Below are 20,089 nucleotides of genomic sequence, written 5' to 3' on the forward strand. Positions count from 1 at the left end.
TGATGTGAGAAACAGATGCTCATTTACCTGGTCCGCAGCGAAATTAAAGTCAAAATAAATTTACAAATGAGCTGTGCAGAATTCCACAAACTCATCATGGGAAAGCCGAGAGTGCTGGCAGCAGTGAAATATGCCAGTGACAGGCCTCCAGCACAACCCAATCTTAGGAGGTATTGTATAGCTTTAGTGCATTTAAACTTTTGTTGTTTCTGTTATTTTATACGCACAAAGAAAATACAACCTTTTTGTCCCCTTTTTATGTTATAGAGTAGATGAAGAGAGCACAAGTTGCAGCCATGAGGCCTGGGAAAGTGCACATGCAGGCAGCCACGAGAAGGAGTGATTGGATATTGGATGGCATGGAAGAAAAGATCACTGCAGTATGGCAATTCTACTATCATGATCTTCAGGGATATGTCCACAACTCTCTACCAAAAAATAAAAGCCTTCACGCCGCTGAAGAAGAAGCTGCACGAGAAAACCATCTCCTTCAGGCTGCTTCATCCAACCACAGAGTGTCGACAGAGCACTACCTGACCAAATATCACCCGGACATGCTCACCTAAACTCAGCTCTCTGCTGTGACTTTTTAAAGTGTAATTAGGGTACGTTCACTTTTGCGCCATATTACAGTGTAAGTCAACCCATACGGTAGCGCAGGTGCTTGTTTTCTTTCCTCTAAATTACTTTAATCCTTTCCTCCACCCCGACAGACTGCTTTATGACCGGTAATTAACCACAGACCGCTGTTTTGTTTGCGGCAGTAGCCAGTGTTTGTGTGACCCAGGCGCGGCGTATGTAAGGCCAGTTTATTTTTATTTATTTCTGTAATGCTTGAGGCAGTGACTCAATCTACTTGTGTACTTGAGACTAAATGCCTCTTCCCTTTTTTCTCAACTGCCCATGCGCTACTCCTTCCATAACTCAAATTAAAAGTGATCCATGTATGTCATTAATCATGAGACCTTGACTATTTGAGTTAAAAAGGATTTAAGCCGAGACTTTAAAGGTGGGTACAAATAATTAAAAAACCTTAAAAATACGCTTCAGCCTGCTGGGCAACCTCTTCCATTTGTGTTACAATAGGAAGTAACTCACTTCACCCTGCCACTACCGGTGCCTTAACTTCCTGACTTTGCTGAGCTTGACTGGAACTCCAGGTTTTCTTTTGTTGTTGTTGTTTTTTATCATCATTATCATTGTTACTAGTAATAATACTGTCACCACTTATAATTATTACCATTTGTTTGGGTGTGCTTGACACATTGCTCCACAGTTGTTTGATGCAAACACTATTGTGTTAAAACATATTTTGTGGTGTTTTCACAGAGACAATGGCAATGACAATTTGTTTTGTGAATGTCAGATTGTTCTGGATTGATGTTGAGAATGTATTTCATGTATTGTGTGGCTCTAAGATAAAATTACAAAGTAGAGATATTATTTTTTACTATGAAGAAATTGATTTGGATAAATGCCATGTTTTACTCTTGAATCTTTTAATTTTATTTGGAAAATTTTATATCCATAAATGCAAATTGTCTGAAAGAAAACCAAATATTCACCAATTTAAAAGTGACATGAAATTATATTTTGAAACTTTAAAAGGACTGACAAATAAGAAAGCCATCCGGACTCTGAACATTTATAATGCCTTACAACCTCTTTAATGTAAATTCCATTCACCCCTCTTTGTTCATGTCTGTATGTATGCATTTAATGTTTTCATTGTATTTTTTTTTATCTTTACTTGAATAATAAAGTTTTTTTGAAGACAAAAAAAGGCTGCAGCCCCTGAATTGGGACATAGCTCACATACCAGTTGGTGGCGGTAAGTCACCAAATCGTTGTTTGCCAACCGCCAATAAACCTTAAAGAAGATGACGGAAGTAGTAGTAGAAGAAGAAGAACTGTGAACTGGAAGTTCTTTCATTTTGGCCGAAGAACGAAAATTGTCTGCTTATTTTTTCCTATGAAGTCAGTCTGAGGACCAAAACCATGAAACGAACTCTAATGTCTGGCCTGAAATAAGTCGTGCCGCACACCAAGAGACAGGAAACATATCTGTTAAGCAGTTATCGTGTAGTCGATCATAAGAATTAAACGAAATCGTTTTCTGACCTGAAAGAAGCTTTGCTGTGCTATTAGCACGGGAGGCTAACTTAGCTTTAGCTGCCTAACGTTACCGAACTGTGATTGTGTCGGACTCGTCAGGAATATCCATAAGGACAGGAGGTAATGTAAAGTTATTGTTGTATAATTAGCTATATATGTCGTTTTGATTGCTGACTGCTTCGTGTGGCTGTTACGTTATAGAAGTTAGTTTTGGTAACGTTAACGATGACAGCAAACGTGGACTAAGGCTAGCGATGAGCAATCACAACAAACCAATACGCTAATCAAAGGGATATGATTTACGTTACTGTAACGTTACCGTACCAAATTTTCAGCTTTTTAGTCGCAAATAGCAAAACACGGACCAGTTTCCCGTACGATTGTGCACCTTTATATATCAACATCTTGCTATCGTTAGCTAGCTTGCTCCCTTCTTCAATTAGGCACCCAGCTAGTTGTTAAAGCTGGATATGTTATGTCGGTTATGTTGGTTGGATGGTTTGTTTTGTCTACAGTAGAAACAGTCTCCACAACCGTTATTGAAGTGGCAGCATTGTTGTTACAAAGATTCGGCTGTTGTTTTTATAAACATTGTTTTAGTTAACTAATATAGCATTAGCTGTCGTTATAAACTAGTACAGTGCCCGTACAAAGTGTTTGGAAGGGGCCGATTGCTTGGCCTGTGGTATTGCTGTTTGTAGCATTCTCCAGAACCAAATTGAACCCCAAAATTACTTACAGAAGGACCCCAAACCACTTACTATGCAACTCCACTGTATAGCCTACTACTGACTTACAGTGTACGTCTACATCAGAGGAAGACATTGTACTACTACATTTACCTGACAGAGAACGTTGCAGATTCAGAATTTAATCACACAATATCACCATTTTAAATGTGGAGTAATCAGACATTTGACTCATGGACTCATGGCAGTGCGCTTACCCATCCGGCCCGTTATGAGAGCCAATCAGCAAAAAGCTGCTTAATCAAGCACCAGAACCGGACCAAGTACAGAGACGGACTCACATTATGCCGGGCTCGTGTGTGTGTGTGTGTGTGTGTGTGTGTGTGTGGAGACAGAGAGACAGAGGGGGCGGAAAGAAAAGGTGGAAGGCAATGCAGATACTGAGAGTTTTTGTACAACTACTACATCAAAACTACATCAGTTTTTTTCCGTCAACGATATTGCATGTTATCGCCACAGTCAGCGTTTAATGATGGCGGTGTTGTCTCGTCTCGTATTATCGTTAACAAATGTAACACTTCAGCAGAGGTGTTCATATCCAAACAGGCTTAGTGGCTTGACTGTTAACGTTGAAGAATGAATTTGATTAGCGGCGGTAATTTGCAGACAGTAATGTTAATAGTGTTATTAGTTAGCAACACACTTAATTAACCAGACCCAGGGTGAGTCTGATGAAAACTGCTGTCTTTGCCCGGTCAGCTCTGAGATAGTCTCGCATTGCCAAACCTACTATCTGCACAGCGCTGTGGAGGAAGATCCAAGATTAGGTCATGTTCTGCCTCTATTTAGAAGTGGTTAATGTACAGCTCACAGCAATTTAATACGATAAAGTGTCTGGCTTTTTTTTTAATATTTAGTGTTGGCAAATGGCTTTTTATTGAGTTTCCTCTTAGCGAAATGCTCTGAGTGAATTTAAGCTGGGCTTTAATTGTGAAGGATATACACGAAAAAGCCAGAATTATTTTGCTTGGTATATCCAGCAATCATGTAACAGCAGCATTCATGGCAGCAGCATTACATGATTGCGCTGTACAGAGCGTGTCAACAGCCTGTTGCGTCTGCAGTTTATTTTTTGTTTTTATTAACGTCAATTTTTTCGTCAACTTTATTGTTCAGCCGTTTAGTTTTATTCACAGTTTTTTAATATCCAATTCTGTCCAAAATGCTCGAAAATCCAAACCCCAAGTTCATTGGGTACCCAGGAAACGAAGTGTGAAGTAGATTGGATGAACGTGAGATATTTCAAAGACAGACCACACACACACACACACACAGGCTTCCCGATTTATTAGATAAATTGTAGTCCAAACGGCCTTATGATGATAATGGTGATTTCATGTGTTGATAATTGCATTTTTTCCCCGTGTGTTCTTCATGAGCAAAGTGGATGTGGCATTGATAAAGTGACAGTCAAACGTTGTCTAGAGTAAGACTGGATTGACCGATTTCTACCTCACTAATTCCATTTCTGCCATGCCTTTTTATTCTTGTGGTGCTCTTCCAGCCAAATGTGACATTATTCTCAGGGTTTCTTTTTCTATCATTTATTGGGTTTCTCAGATGTTTGATGTTCCATTATTAAACAATCCCTTAACCAAACAGTCACACCAGGTTGACACTGGGTTAACACCGGATTTACACCGGTGTTACGGTTTAATGAGCGACCTACAGGGTGGTTCTGGTAGTAAAAATCCTATTTATTTTCTCCATAAGGATTTTGATTATTAGCTATAATGTCTAAATCATCCAAGGGAGACTGACCACGAGCTGTGAGATCGTGAAACTATGGTTAATGCGCCTGTAGAAGCTAGAAGTCGATATTAAATCAACCTTGTTTTAAGAAAAACATGTTTCATTTGCCATGTCAAGGAGAAGTACTAAACATCCCACAATCCTAAGTGTAACAACAAAGTCTCCCTTGGTAGAGCTCGTTGTTACCATGAAAATGTTTACCGCACCCGCAAACTTGCAACGGCTATAGCGAGCTGCTACCACTGAAGTCTATGATTGTTTCTGTACACCGTCAAAACGCAGTCACTCACGCGTCTCTCTCACATAGGCTACACACACACAGCCCCTCCCCTCCGTGCACACAGCGTCTGTCTCCATGAAAACGAGAGAAGACTGCTGGCGAAATTCACAAGTTCACGAAAGGTTGGTATCTCGTGAACACCTTTACACAATCACACTTTAAAAAGTGCAATAAAAATATTTGATATTCTGAATACAATGTTGTATGTTGTGTGTTAAAGTTGGAGACCCGACTCTTAGCAAACAAGCTATTGCGCCTTTTTTAGTGGTGCCTTTCATATTTAATTTAAAGTTCAATTTGTTCGATAAAAGTGTTGAAAATGATTTTAAATTCAACAAGCAATTTGCTGTATTTTAGCAGAAAACTGAAAGCAACAGAAGTGTGCACTTTAGTATCTGTTTATTCATCTCACGTAATGTTATTGCAATATTCAACAACATTTTGCATATCGCATATTTTCCTCATATCGTGCAGCCCTAGTAGGCATGGCATGAAAAAAACTCTTATAGCAAACAGAGTCTTTTAAAAACAGGAGGCAGCCCTATCAAGTTGTGACCACACTGTCCATGCTAGAGGTGGATGATTAATCGAAAAATAATTGACACCGATATTCAGACCCTCTAACTGATGTAATATTGCCATGTTGATTATTTTGTTTTTTTTTAATCCTGTTATACTCTTATATAGAGTCCAACTTAAAAAATTTTCCCCACTGGCCCCCCAGGCCAGTAGATCAGGGTTTTATTGGCCCCTTGTATATTTTTACTGGCCCTGAAAAAAACGATTCCAAATTGTTAATTTATTAATCAAATATACTTTGTAATGATTCATCCAAACAACAAACAAAAATACGATTCTGCATCTACAAATATGAGTTCAGTCAATTTAGTTGGATTTGCACTCTAGTAATTCATAGTTATTCTACAGTAATGCTTGTTTTAATTTACGTTGAAAGGCCAGAGAAAGGCAATAGCTTCACTGCTGCCTTCACTCCCTCTTTGTAAACTCCCAATATGGATGAATGTTATCATTAATCAATATTGTGTATTTTGGCACCCAGCACTGGGGAAGCTTATTTTGCTGTTATCTTCCATTAGCTAGTAATTATTAGCGCACCCCGTGGTCCCTCTGCTTCACTCCCAGCCTCTAGGAAACTACTTCACCGGGAGGAGAGCAGACAGCAGCAAACCGCAGTTGCTGCAGCTGCCAGACCGGAGCTGCTGTCCGGTGGAGGCGGAGACACCATGACGTATGCTTATATTACTAGCTAGCTCCCGGCGAATGAGGAGAGCAGGCAGCAGCTCCGGTCTGGCAGGGTTTGAGTTGCTGCAGCCACTACTGAAGGTCCAAAGCATTACTCTGCCACTTTCAGTCTGCATACTGATAAGCCAGCTAAGCTGCATTGTTTTGACAGGACCTGAACGCTCTGCTGTACTGGAGTACACATGAAAACCACAGGTTCGCCCATCAGCATTGCCTCCCGAAACAAGCTGAGAGGTGACGTCGTCCCGCTGCAAAATGGACTCTGCTGCACCCCATTCACGTAACAGCGGCAGTTAATTTTACACTATGATAGTTAAACTTTGTAATTAATCCACGGTTCACATGCATGAACCGTAGGGGTGGTTCGTTACACTACTACTGTAGGCTTTATTCAACATCACTGATAATTTATTGATCAATACAATGTATTTCAAATTAGAATACAGTGCATGTCATAACGTTTTGTATTCATAACACAATTGTATTACTGTACAAATTAGCTACAACAGTAATTAGGGTTAGGTATCGTTGGGTATCGTAAATGCTGCCTGAACCGATACTTTGATTTAAAAAAAAAAAAAAAAAGGTAGAGCACCGAATGACAGTCGGCAACATTAAAGAACGACTTGTTTATTTCTAAGGCCATATGGTCAAAAGTGAATGATTTATTAATAATGTGATAGTAACTTATAACAATAACTTATTTCACCAGTAAATTGCTGTTAAACAACAAAAACAACCACTAGATGGGAAAAGGGTTTACTTTGAATGCACCATGAGGCTTACCAGTTTCAAGTGAACGCACACCTGTGTTGTATTTCTGACAATGGCAGCTGCACTGTTGTATGTGTGTACGGTGTTGAAATCCTCTACAGTGAAATAGTCACAATTTCACCGTTTATCTGTCAGCATTTTAACCGTGTTTAACCCAGCTACTAGCCAACTGTAGGCTAACGTTACATGCTGCCAAGTGTAGTGTTAACTAGCACCACGTGCAGCGATGCTTCTGTTGCCTGTAACGTCCGTTTCGTAGCATCAGAGAGCAGCGCAGGCATTACCGCGGCACAGAAATCCGCATTGCTGTTTGGTCTGGTAGATACAGGTCGTTTAGGCACTGGGGACATACTCGCACCGGGTCTCAGTATCCAACCCTAACAGTAATAGCAGTTACTTTATGTAAGTCACTTAAAAGTCACTACATTTTTCAATTTAGGAGCAAAAGCTCCTTGGGGAAAAAAGTTACTGTCAAGCCCTGTTCAAATTAATAAAACAAACAGGACTTTGGAGTCACGTGTAGTTGGATCCAGGCAAGGTCGCTGATGCGAAAAGCCCCCTTACTGCATATATTTTTATATTTTTTAATTGTTACCTGCCACCAACATTTTGTGTTTTGATGACATAAAGAAGTTTTCACCATAAATGGGTGCCTATAAATGATCAGAATGCAGAAAATGTCTTTGATGCTCAAAATTTCCTGGGAGAAGCACACATGCTCAAGTCACGCTGTTTTGTGGTCAAATTGGTATATCAAATAGATTTGAAACATTTTAAGGTGTTTCCAAGTTAACATTTGTGAACATAGTTTGCTTGCCAAAATCAAACGCGCCATCTACCTACAAATGATTAATATTGCAAGTTGTAAATGCTTATGTGCCAGCTGATAGCGACATTTCAAGCTATAATAAGAAAACGACGCCATCAAAACATCGCTATGATGATGCAGATGCACGTAAATGCTAGACGACAACAGCGGCGGCCTGTGATGTGGGAACGAAAGAACAGTTCCTGGAGATCGTGGTTCAGAGACACTTCACGGAAACCCTTTAGTTGAAGCGTTTTCGGATGACCAAGACAACATTTGACCTGTTGTGTTTTGGCCCGTCCCTTGCACCAAATGTGGCAAGCCATTGCCCTCCTGTTCCACACTGTATTAACGTTGCCTGCAGCGGGGCGTCAGACGCAGAGGGACCGCAGGGTTTGCTAACGTTAGCTTCTTGTCTCATCTGGGGTCTGATAAAGTGTAAATTCATCAAATTCAGTGTCCACAACACTATTTTCCAATATACCGTAGCTGTCATATTTCACGTGAGTGCGGTTTTCATGTTGTGGTTTTCGTCGCTGTTTGTCACTCTGCCTGAGGAGTTTATTTGATTGCCATGACTTCGCGAGTGATGACGTCCTGTCACTGTTCCAGTTGCTCACCCTCAAAGGGGAGAGAGAGAGAGAGGATTACTGTTCGCTTGACTTCAGTAGAGCAGACGGCTCTGCAGAGTCGTGTAATTACGAGTTTATGACTTTTCATAAACAGCTGAAGGATATATAGCAGAAACCCTGGTGCAGTGATTGTGTTGTAGACAATAATGCAGACAATTGTATTGTCATCTGTAAGGGGCCAGCCCAGTCTAAACCTCAAGCGATTTTCCGTACAGTGGGTTAAAGCTACACCACATTTTTAAAAACAGTATTGTGTAGCAGTTTGTGACAACAAACGATGCATTCACTAACACTTGAAACATGAATTTGGAAAATAATCTTTATTTAAATACCTGTAGACTCTGTAACTTCTCCCTCATTATTGCTCTGTTACTCATCGTAGAAGTGGAATAGTGGAAATCTTGGCTAAAATGGACAAGATTCAAACATTAAATGACGTACAGCCAGGTGATATGCATATGATCAATGCTTAATGCGTTCCTCAAAGTTGTAAAGTTGTAGCGGAAATTACCTAAAACTTACTCTTCTTGGTTTTATGGTGTTGCAACCATAACGTTACCTAAAATTCATTATTTATTCGGTAAATAACGTTTCCATCAGTGTCTAAAGCTGTTTACCGATTAAGAGAAAATCTGATAAGATCGAATGTATAAACTTTGTGTCGATAGTTATGAAATTCAATTGAATTTTACTGTTTCCTTAAGGCATTTTTCATTCAATATTACTTAATTTGCATAAAAATGTGTGGATGGAAACTAAGCTACAGTATATTTTGTGATACCACCCAACCCTACACAGTTCCTCCATTAAATGACCATGGCTGTGTTATGTTGAGGGTCTGTTCTGTTTTTCTGAATGTTTTATTTAATGGAAAAAATAATTGTATTTTCTGACGTTAGCAGAGGTGGCTCACCTCCACTATAATAAGCTGGGAAACCCTGCAGGTGTTTGCAGTTGTATGTTGTTGGTTATTGATAAATGATGATGGCAACTGATGGTAAAATCGCTTGGTCTAAAATGATATACATGATGTAACATTATATGTGATCTCTCACTCTCTGTACATAGTTTATCAGCTGGAGCAGAGGAAGACAGCAGGAGTTGCAGGGATTCAAGCATCCCTTTTCATCATCGGGCTGAGATGACATCACAGCAGCCACAGCTTCCCAATGCTGTTATTCCTCCCCAGCTTGCCCAGAACTCCTCTGCTCAGCAGGCCCGGCCTCACATTCAGGACAATCAGCTGGACTCAAGTCAGAGCAGTGCAACTGCTGGGCCTCTGGATCCCAGAGCTCTGACAGGCAGGCCGGGCTCCTCCGCTGTGGCAGCAGCCAGTGGGGAGGTGGCCAACAGAAACGTCTCTGCCTCCTGCACCAACTCAAGCTTGTCCAGAAGAGATGGGGGCTTTGAGCCGTGGCCTGAGGAAGCAGTGGACAACTCCCATGGGCTGTACTCTCTTCACCGCATGTTTGACATAGTTGGAGCCCAGCTAACCCATCGGGATGTCAGGGTACTGTCATTCCTGTTTGTTGACGTGATTGATGAGTATGAGCGTGGCGGCATCAGGAGTGGAAGGGATTTCCTGCTGGCGCTAGAGCGCCAGGGTCGCTGTGATGAGACTAACTTTCGACACGTTCTCCAGCTTTTAAGGATTATCACCCGCCATGACCTATTGCCTTATGTCACACTCAGAAAACGGCAGGCTGGTGAGTAATGCAGTGTCATCACTATGTTTACATCAGACTTTAAATACATATTTAATAATTGACGGGTTGGTTTAAATGTATTACTCTTATTAAAGGATAGTCTAGATTTTTTGGGAATAATTTAATCTAAGATACATTCTAATCAAAGTTTAGCAAAACTAGGTTTAAAATGAGTAAATCCAGATTTAAAACTGCTCAGTAAATCCAAGTTTATTGATGTAAACCAAAATTAAACATAGTTTAATCAATATGGAGATGCATACCTAATACCTGCCCAAATTAAAATAAGTGAATAAATAAATGTGCATGCTGTCTGGACCTAGTAAGTAGGCTATGAGGGGGGCTATAAAAGTCAGTTTAGTTAAATGACACATAAAAAAACAAGGCTTAATACCAGGTCAAACATTGTGCAGGAGAGGTTCCACCCGTCTAGCAACACCATGCGATGAGAGAGCCCATAATGAGAGTGTTGCAACTCCAGACCACATGGTGGTGGTTATGCACCTTTTAAGCCATGACTTTTTTCCTGCAATGAGTTTTGAGGTTATAACAATAACATCTTTGGTTTAGTTGTTTACACTTTGCCTCGTCTTTTTTTAGCTCAGTTCATAGTCTGCTTGAAATCTGAAATATTTCCATATCGGCAGTTTGTTTTCTTTCTTTTTTTCCCCATATATTTTATTGGATACAGCGTTCAAACAATATTTACAACATAGTACAATATAAGCCTCCATTTTGTGTTTTCAGAATGAACAATTCTTCAAAACAAATGTCCTTTTGTGGTTTCATCTCATATCCCGTCCAGAGGTCTGCCAAAGATCGCTATATAGGGGGAGGGACAGACCCTCAACGCCAAAACCTTTGAGATTGCGTCAAAATATAGCTGCCAGAAGTTGAACAATTTGGGGCATAACTAGAACATATGGGTCAAATCACAAGGGGTCTGAGAACATCTAATGCATCCCTCGTCCGGGCCACCCGGATAAATCTTGGCAAGCCTGGCCTTGCTAAGGTGAATCCTATGTACCACTTTAAATTGAATAAGACTAAGCCTAAATATTTGAATCCTGAATTAGATAGTCTAAAGGGGACTGAAGACGGGGGTAGCGCCACAGCTAATTGGTTAATAGCATAGCACTCGCTTCTCGAGATGTTTAATTTATAACCCGAGAACTCGCTAAAGGACTTCAGAACCGAGAGAGCACGTGGGATGCTGGACTGAGGGTCACAGATGTACAAAAGGAGGTCGTCGGCATATAACGAGACCTTGTGGTCTGTGCCCCATCTCTGAATCCCCTTGATTACCTCCTCTGCCTTCAAAGCAATCGACATGGCTCAATAGCGGCCGCAAATAAGAGTGGAGAAAGCGGACATCCCTGTCGAGTCCCGCGGAAGAGAGGAAAGGACCCAGAGCGCTGGGTGTTAGTACAAACTGATGCGCAGGGAGAGGAGTAGAGTAACCGAATCCAAGAAATGATACCTGCCCCAAAACCAAACTGTTGGAGGAAGGACAACAGGTAGGCCCACTCCACCCTAACAAAAGCCTTCTCTGCATCGAGAGACTCAATTTCTCCATTTCTTTGCACAAAACTCTTCAGAAAGTGCCATTTAATGGTTTATTTAAAAAAAAATACCCCTTAGGGAGAGCCCCCCCCCCACATAACAAATCCCAATTTAACCCCTGCATACAACGTTCTATGCAAGTAATATTAATGATTACTTTCATTGAATTTGGGGTGTTTCATTCAATTTTATAGCATTTGAAAAAAAATGGGGGGGGGCGGGGTGCTGTCGCAGCGTCATGGGTGCGGCGTATATTTTCCTGCTTTTTTGTCCTTTGCCAATCACACCTATGACATAGCGGGAATTTGAATCTGTAATTATAGTATCAGGTACAAAGTCAATCCTAGATCTTAATCTCAATATTGCGGTACCCCTCGTTTTCAAATTAAATTTGGAGTGGAAGATCTGTCCGATCCAGGGCCTGTTCAATTTCCGTGATCAGAATCACATAAGTGTGTCTCCTGCAAAAGCATTATATCCATGTCAAGTTTTTAACATGCGTCATAATTAGGGCTGTCAGCATTAACACGTTAATCGCAATGCGATTAAGGGCCGAGCATAACGTGTTAATTCTTCAATTATCACCGAAGCACGTCAAGCTTGAGCTACCACCTACGAGCTAAGCATAGTACAGTTAATGTGACTGGAGAGTGCTACTAGTTGCCGACCTGTGGATGAAACCAAATCCAAAAAAATTACTACAGCTCTCTGCGACAGAATCGTAGAAGACGCGGGTCTTAAAGACGTACTACGGTTGGCATGTTCTGACCCGTCTTATACATTGCTGTCGATGGACAGTAGTTTCATGCATACATAGCCTGTACGACACGGAGAAAGCAGCCCAACTGGAACTGCTGTAAAGTGCAAACGCTGTCTCATTAACCGTTGATCACTGGACGTCAGTGAGTAATCAAAATTTTTTAGGAGTTACTGCACACTATATTGACTCTAGATTCAAATGTGTGACTAGATTCACACATTTTCTTTTGTTTACAGTAAATAAATAAAAAATAAATACAAATCTTAAAGTCATCTTCATAAAGTAACTTTCTTTGCATTCATTTGATTCCCAATCAAGATACACTGGTAAGAATTGCTTTCCATTGTTAATATGTACTTAAAAACTGTTCTGAAATGCAAAATAATAGAATTTTATTCATGTGATAAAACATGGGATTAATCGCGATTAACTATGGAAATTCAGCTATTAATCGTGATTAAGAAAAGATTAATCGTTTGACAGCCCTAGTCATAATCTTAGTACGTTTCACCGAAGCGTTCAACCCACCAGTGTTTAGTGAAATAATTCTCACTGCCTGCCCACCATTTGCCCCCTTTTTATTCACTCCAGCCATGGCGCAGGAAACAATTGCAATGTATCATAGACATCCTAGGATGTGAGCAACAAATAGAGAGAAAAAAAAATAAATTAGCTGTGCAAAAACAATATACTTTACCGTAAAAAAAAATAATTGAAACAGTCCTCACAAATAATAAACATAAAAACAATGTTTCCCAACAGGAAAAACACTGGCTCTACCACCTTGCTTCATTCCTCCCACCCAGATCAATGTCCAGCAAAAATCTAGGTCCCCCACTTGCCCCACCAAAACCCTTCTCCCCGCCCACATCATCCCTTCCATACTTACCCTATCCATCAGCACTTCACTTTCCAAGTCTCCTTTTCTTTTTACCTCAATACCCACAACTCTGTTTAAAACCCCAATAACCAAAATAAAAGATAAAAATAAAATGCCAATCATTGTGTACACTGTGCTATATCAGCAAGTGACAGATGCTCCAGGAATATCCCGTAGCTGTGTGGCTGTATATATCAAATACAATTATAAGACTAAGAAGTCAGAAAAATTGAGAGGGGCCTTGAGCATAGAAAAATCCAACTATTGTTAACTGGTAACTTGTTACACAATAGAGGATCCAAAAATAAACTTATGAACTCGTATATGTATATAAAAATCCAAATAAAGTGATTCTGCAGAGTGTGGTGCAGGTAGCTGAACTATGGTACCTGTAATGTGGTATGTCAGTCACCACCTTCGAGATGTAAACATTAGCCCGCAGCCAGAAAAAACAACAGCAGCAGAACAAAAACAAAAACATCAACCCATCACCATTAATAATTAAAGGAAAAAAGAAGGTAGACTTAACAACATAAAGTGTCCGAGTGCATTACAGACTCAGTTTACTGTCTCTCTGGTCCAGCATCTTCAATGTTTCGCCCCTCAAAAGTTATGGCGTATCATCCACTGGGCCACAGACCTTTGGACTGCTAATTAGCTGCCATTTAGCTCAAAAACTAGCTGGGGACTCACCTGCTGCACACTGTCTCAATTCGGTCCGAGCTCAGGGTCCATAACCTGCAGTAAAGAGGAGTAGATCTGCCCCAGGAAAACGCTAGTCCACACAGCGAGTGCAGCCAGCCGTCAGCCCAGCAGGAGTCAGTTAGTCGGCCTCCATGTCTGGTGCTCCTCGGGCAACGCTAGCTTCTTCTTAGCTCCGTTTGGTAGCGTAATCTGCAAGCGGGCTGGGAATAGGAGAGACGGTCTGAGGCCCAGGTTGTATAGCGTTGACATGGCGTCACGGTACTTAGCACGTTGCTCGAGGACCTCCGGTGTGTAGTCTTCGTAAATGTGTACCGGCGACCCTCAGTATTGGAGATCGCCTCGTCTCTTGCTGGCCTCCCGTACAGTCATTTCCTTTATCTGGAACCGATGGAGACAAATAATTACCAGCTGCGTCCGCGACCCCGGTTGTGGCTTAGCAGTGAGCGCCCGGTGCGCTCGGTTCAGTTCAGGCGGTGATGAGAGGGTCTGTTGGCCGAGCAATTCAACGAGGAGGTCTGCAAAAAAGGTTGTAGGCCGCGGACCTTCAATAGATTCTGGGAGTCTGATTATTCTCATGTTGTTTCTGCGGCTGCGGCTTTTGAGATCTGATGTCTTCACCCTTAGCCTAGCGTTACTCTCGGCTAATGCCGCACACCTGTCCTCCAGAGGCTGAATCCGCTGGTCCTGCAGTTCAGCTCCGGACTCCAAAGAGTCAATCCGTTGACCGTGCTCCATCACCACAGCCTGTGTGCAGTCCAATTTCGCCTCCAAAGCCAAAAAAGTGGTTTTGAAATCGGCGGAAATGCTAGCTCTGTGGTTTTCCAGGAAGATGGCGATGCTAGCTACGCAGGTGTTGTTGCATGCGGCTTCTCCTTCGAGGCTCTTTTTAAGATTTTTCCCGGATTTGGACATTGTGCCAGCTTATATTAAGTTAATGGAGTACACTATGTTGTTTCAGACTATTGGGGTTAGTGAAAAAGTAAACTATAGAAATAAAGTTGTGGGAACGCGAGACCACCCTGCCGTTCACATGTTCACCCAACCGGAAGTCTCCCCACAGTTTGTTTTCTTTAAGAAACTAACTGCCATACATCATCTCGTCATGTCTAAAAAACCACTGAACTTTCTGGTAAACACAACATGCGCCATTCCCCGTCCCACGACTAGTGAAATATGTTCTCCTTCATTTCTCGGCAGTACATTTTTTGTCAGACACTAGCGGCTCCATGAGTTTCTTTCGTTTATAAACAAACAATATTATGTTAATATTAATATAATGCTTCTTACCAGTGTTAGACAGGCTATTGGAAAGTTTAGTGAGCTCAACTTTAGCTCCTCGCTGCGCCGCTGATCCCTAGGGCAGCATGGTCACCAGGAGAGTCCAGTCCAGTACACTGACTCTGGACCGTAAAACTGAGATCCCATTAGTGCAAGCTTCACAGCAGAGCATTCAGGTCCGGTCAAACAATGCACCTTAGCTGGCATATCTGCGCCAGCCACGTGTAAAATATAGCGGCTGTGGATGAGAGGGGAGTTGACAGCTGGAAGTAAAGACATTTTGGCACTGGTGATTTTACTTTGATGCTGGCTAAAACCTCTTTTGGGAGCACCAAAAAATTCTCTATGCAGGAAAAACCCTGGCATACATGTAATATTCTGCAATAAAATGTCTAAAAACGACTAGAACTATGTTATATATTTTGAGTTGTGTGCACACTAGGGGTTTTGGAATGAATTCCGAAACTCGAATGTAATTCGAATATTAAAAAAATCAATAATATTTGAATGCTGAAATTACTATTTGAATGGGATTGTTTTATAAATACGTTGGCTAACGTTAGCTAATCTCCTTCTTGCCTTGGCCTACCTGATGTGAAAATGAAATGCTTTTGTCATGTCACGTCTGCTGAACAATAAGTTAGCAGGAGTGAGAAACGCAAGGCATTGTGAGGTCTTAACATCACAGAGATAGCGTACCGAGTAACGTTAGTACAGGGGGGAGTGACAGGCTGCAGCTGGAAATTGGAAGAAGGATGGGAAATATTTTTAACATGACATTAAAATCGATATATACCAAGCCCAAATGCGTGTTATCATTAGTTAGCTCATTCTTGTTTCATAACTGCGTCCGAACAACCCCCCCCCCTTGCCGCCAAATGTTTTAACTATAAAATGGAACTGACACTTTGCTGCAACACAAACAACGGGGAGTGCATTATGTCGGCAGTGAAACGGAGGGGTTTGACCTAAGTGAACTAAAAACAGCAGCTAGAAACTTATAGTGCACAATGATATTAGCTGTAGCTGTTACCAATATTACAAGTAGGCTACAGACATGGAGCGTTGAATAAATCACGAGGTGGTTAAATGCACATATCCTACAGCACAGAAACTGAGATTCACTTCACAATAACCTCCTACATTATATTATAAAAGTTAACTTTAAGATATAAACACTCAGAGCACACACAGAGTGTGATATAAACCGGCGTTATCACATATTAACAGCGATGATTAGGTAAGTAGACTAACGAGTGTGCCGTGGAGAAAGGAAAATAAGGCTTTCATGACAACTCATGCCATAACTTAAATCTAAATAGTTAAACTATACAGATATATTTGTCCTGCATGGTGTCACACAACAAACTTCACATGTACAATACTCACGTTTTCCTCACGAACGCACAAACCAGACAGAATGAAGAAAATGAATAAATAAAAGTCCGCAGCCTCTCTAAAACAGACATAAAAGCGCAGTGCCGCTCTCTCAACCGATATCAGACTGCAGTATCGCCGTCCACCTGCGGGGGGTGGGGCGGGGGGTGGGGCGTGGAGAGGCTTTCCAACAGGCAGGATAATTTAAAAGGCAACCGTAACTACATTGTGTGTCTGCCCTATTTCTGATACCGTGGCAGCAGATATTTTGGCGTGGTGTGCCGCCATTTCCAAATCAACATAGAGAAAAAAAAACTGGAGCTTAGCTGGAATTGTCATGGAGACAGCTAAAGTTTATGTTAGCTGCCCTACAGCTGTCAGAGTTAGCTTCGACTTCATATATTAAGGTTAGGGTCAGGCGGGCAGGCCAGGCAGGCAGGCAGGCACCGTAAACTGTATTCCTGATATCTCTTCACTTTGAGCATCCTAGGACTTTGCAGAAGCTATAGACATGTTATTTGTGTAGATAAAGTAAAAAATGACTCTGTTTTAAAAAAGGGTTTGTGCTTAAGACTGCATTAAGCGAATTAATAATGCTGTGGATGATAAGGAGATGAGGGTATCTTGTTGCTTTGAGGCAGCTAATTCAAACTATAATGCCTATTGCTTTTGACATTGCCTGAAAAAAGACAAGAATAGCTTTGTTTTGACGTATAAATTGTGTATGACAATTAAATATTGTGGATATGAGAGCAGGTTATAGAGGTTTTAAGACGATTTTCCACTCTAGTGATGTCATCACCCACTCTAAGTCAATGCAATACTTGCTCCATTATAAGCACAGAAAAAGCCTGAAAAAAACAATTGACTTAAACAGTGATACCACAAAAACTGTTAAAGTTATAATGAAGCTGAATACAATGTAATGTAATAGCTAAAGGTTTTGTGAACAGTTTGAATGATGTCTGTAGGTAAAAGTATGTGGGAGGAGTAGCCTTCAAAATGGAAGATGCCTGAAGAGGATTTGAAGATTGCTTCATTGACTTTATTGTAAAATAAAAATGTGTTTTTTGTAGCTGAACGTATGTAGAAGTTAGAGGCGACCAAAGAAAGTTGAAGAATAAAGAATCGGATAACAATACTGTGAATGCTGCTAAATCAGCATTGAAAATGAAATGCTTTTGTCATGTCACGTCTGCTGAACAATAAGTTAGCAGGAGTGAGAAACGCAAGGCATTGTGATGTCTTAACATCACAGAGATAGCGTACCGAGTAACGTTAGTACAGGGGGGAAGTGACAGGCTGCAGCTGGAAATTGGAAGAAGGATGGGAAATAAGCTGAATACAAAGGTTTTGTGAACAGTTTAAAGTTTGAATGATGTCTGTAGGTAAAAGTATGTGGGAGGAGTAGCCTTTCAAAATGGAAGAAGCCTGAAGAGGATTTGAAGATTGCTTCATTGACTTTATTGTAAAATAAAAATGTGTTTTTTGTAGCTGAACGTATGTAGAAGTTAGAGGCACCAAAGAAAGTTGAAGAATAAAGAATCGGATACTGTGAATGCTGCTAAATCAGCATTCACATAATAAAGTGGCGTGCAAGAAATGCAATGCGCCATGACCCTTCAAAGCCAGGCTAATGTTGGAAGTCCCTCTAGTGGACAGAACGTGTAACAACAACCACATACTGATAGTGGCATTTGACAATGCATAAGCATGAGTAGTGTAGTGTAACATATTAAATAGAGTAGAGGTCGACCGATATGGGTTTTCTCTGGCCGATGCCGATCTTTAGAAATCAGGGTCAGCCGATTGCCGATTAATGCTGCCGATTTATTTTGGCCGATATGTGCTTGTTTTTAAACCTCTATTTGAAAGATAAAATGTAACACTAATATACACAGAATTTCTCAACAAAAACATTTATTGAACACTTCACCAATCTACACTTGTAGCCTATACTTCATTTAAAAATGTATAATGTAAAAACATACTGTAGCCTATATTGTATAAATAATGTATGAAAAATATATAAAATAAACGAAACGGGTAAGAAGAAAATAAACATTGTCAAATAAACCTTTCAATGAAAAAATAAAGTTTAGTGCACTTATCAGCATTTATTAAACTTCTGAAAATACAAATCTGCTTCACAGAAAGTGTCATATTATTAATCTCAACACTATTTCCTCCTAACTCCTGTTGAATCACATAAGGCTAGGGCTATCTAAAGTAAATTCTTGTTCACCTTGTTTGTTAGATCATTGTTCATTTGTAAGTGTTTTATCTGTGTTTTGGGGACCCTACTGTTAGCCTAGCTACATGTCCTGTTAACACTCATTAGGATCTTATCTGAGCAGATTTCTGTCATTCAAACAACTCTTAGTTGTAATTTAAAACTCATCCAGCCAATTTAATAAAATTAAGGGTTTTATTCGTGCTCGAGTCCATAGATGCAGTTAATGGATAGCCTACAGGAACGGAGAACTGAAGGCTCTGTTAGCAACGATTAGCTCCGTTAGCGGTTAGCTCCAGTTAACTCCGTTATAGGAGTGGATGAGACTGCCACGGACAGGGGTAAAAACCAGACTCTGATAAATGATATTCGGGGAGCTTCCACAGCGGTGTGGCCGTTTTGTACGGTTTTATTAGTACAGTTAATCCCAAGGCAAGAACACCAGCAACATGCTACTGCTAACGGTAGCGTCTGAACCTGAAGTGGCTGCGCGAGACACACTGCGCAAGAATTCACGAGGGGAGGGGCTGAAGGCAGCTGGTCTGGGCGCGCTGTAAAAAATGTCGCCTATTCATGTTTTTAACACTAGGCTGCCCGCAGATGCGCCTGCTTATTAATCGGCTTGATATTGGCCGATGCCGATTATGTAAAAAATTGCCAAAAATCGGCCGATTAATCGGTCGACCTCTAAAATAGAGAATGCAATTTCTGAAGAAATTGCGGTGTGAATGCTGTTGTCGTAAGCATTCAAGTCACAGCAATTTACTAGTGAAATAAGTTATTGTTATTGTTATACATTATTATTAAATCATTTAATTTTGACCATATGGCCTTAGCAATAAACAAGCCGTTCTTTAATGTCACCAACTGTTGTTTAGTACCCTTTTTTTTTCTTTTCTTTTTTTACTTTCTTAAAAAGTGTCGGTTCAGGCACCGTTAATTATGTATGCGATTAATTTCGTTTAATTAATTACAAAGTATGTAATGTATGTAATGTGTGTATGTATGTATGTATGTATGTATATATATATATATATAAATAAACACTGCAGGAGGGATTTTGGCCCACTCCTCCACACAGATCTTCTCTAGATCAGTCAGGGTTCTGGGCTGTTGCTGAGAAACACGGAGTTTGAGCTCCCTCCAAAGATTCTCTATTGGGTTTAGGTCTGGAGACTGGCTAGGCCACGCCAGAACCTTGATATGCTTCTTAC

General features: G+C 40.7%; 1 protein-coding gene across 2 annotated transcripts in view; it reads left to right on the top strand.

Moving 5' to 3' along the window:
• Nucleotides 1-1,867: 1,867 nt before the first annotated feature.
• dedd (death effector domain containing) overlaps nucleotides 1,868-20,089 on the top strand; it is a 38,156-nt gene continuing 19,934 nt past the window's right edge. The window contains exons 1-2 of one of the 2 annotated variants that reach the window (XM_031324107.2): nucleotides 1,868-2,235; nucleotides 9,442-10,079. In XM_031324107.2, the coding sequence (XP_031179967.1) occupies nucleotides 9,515-10,079 (565 nt within the window). In that variant the 5' untranslated portion in view covers nucleotides 1,868-2,235; nucleotides 9,442-9,514. The remainder of the gene's footprint in view (nucleotides 2,236-9,441; nucleotides 10,080-20,089) is intronic. The other variant, XM_031324106.2, reaches the window with a different exon arrangement.

Source organism: Sander lucioperca, chromosome 12 (genome assembly GCF_008315115.2).
Source record: "Sander lucioperca isolate FBNREF2018 chromosome 12, SLUC_FBN_1.2, whole genome shotgun sequence".
In the NCBI taxonomy this organism is placed as follows: domain Eukaryota; kingdom Metazoa; phylum Chordata; class Actinopteri; order Perciformes; family Percidae; genus Sander; species Sander lucioperca.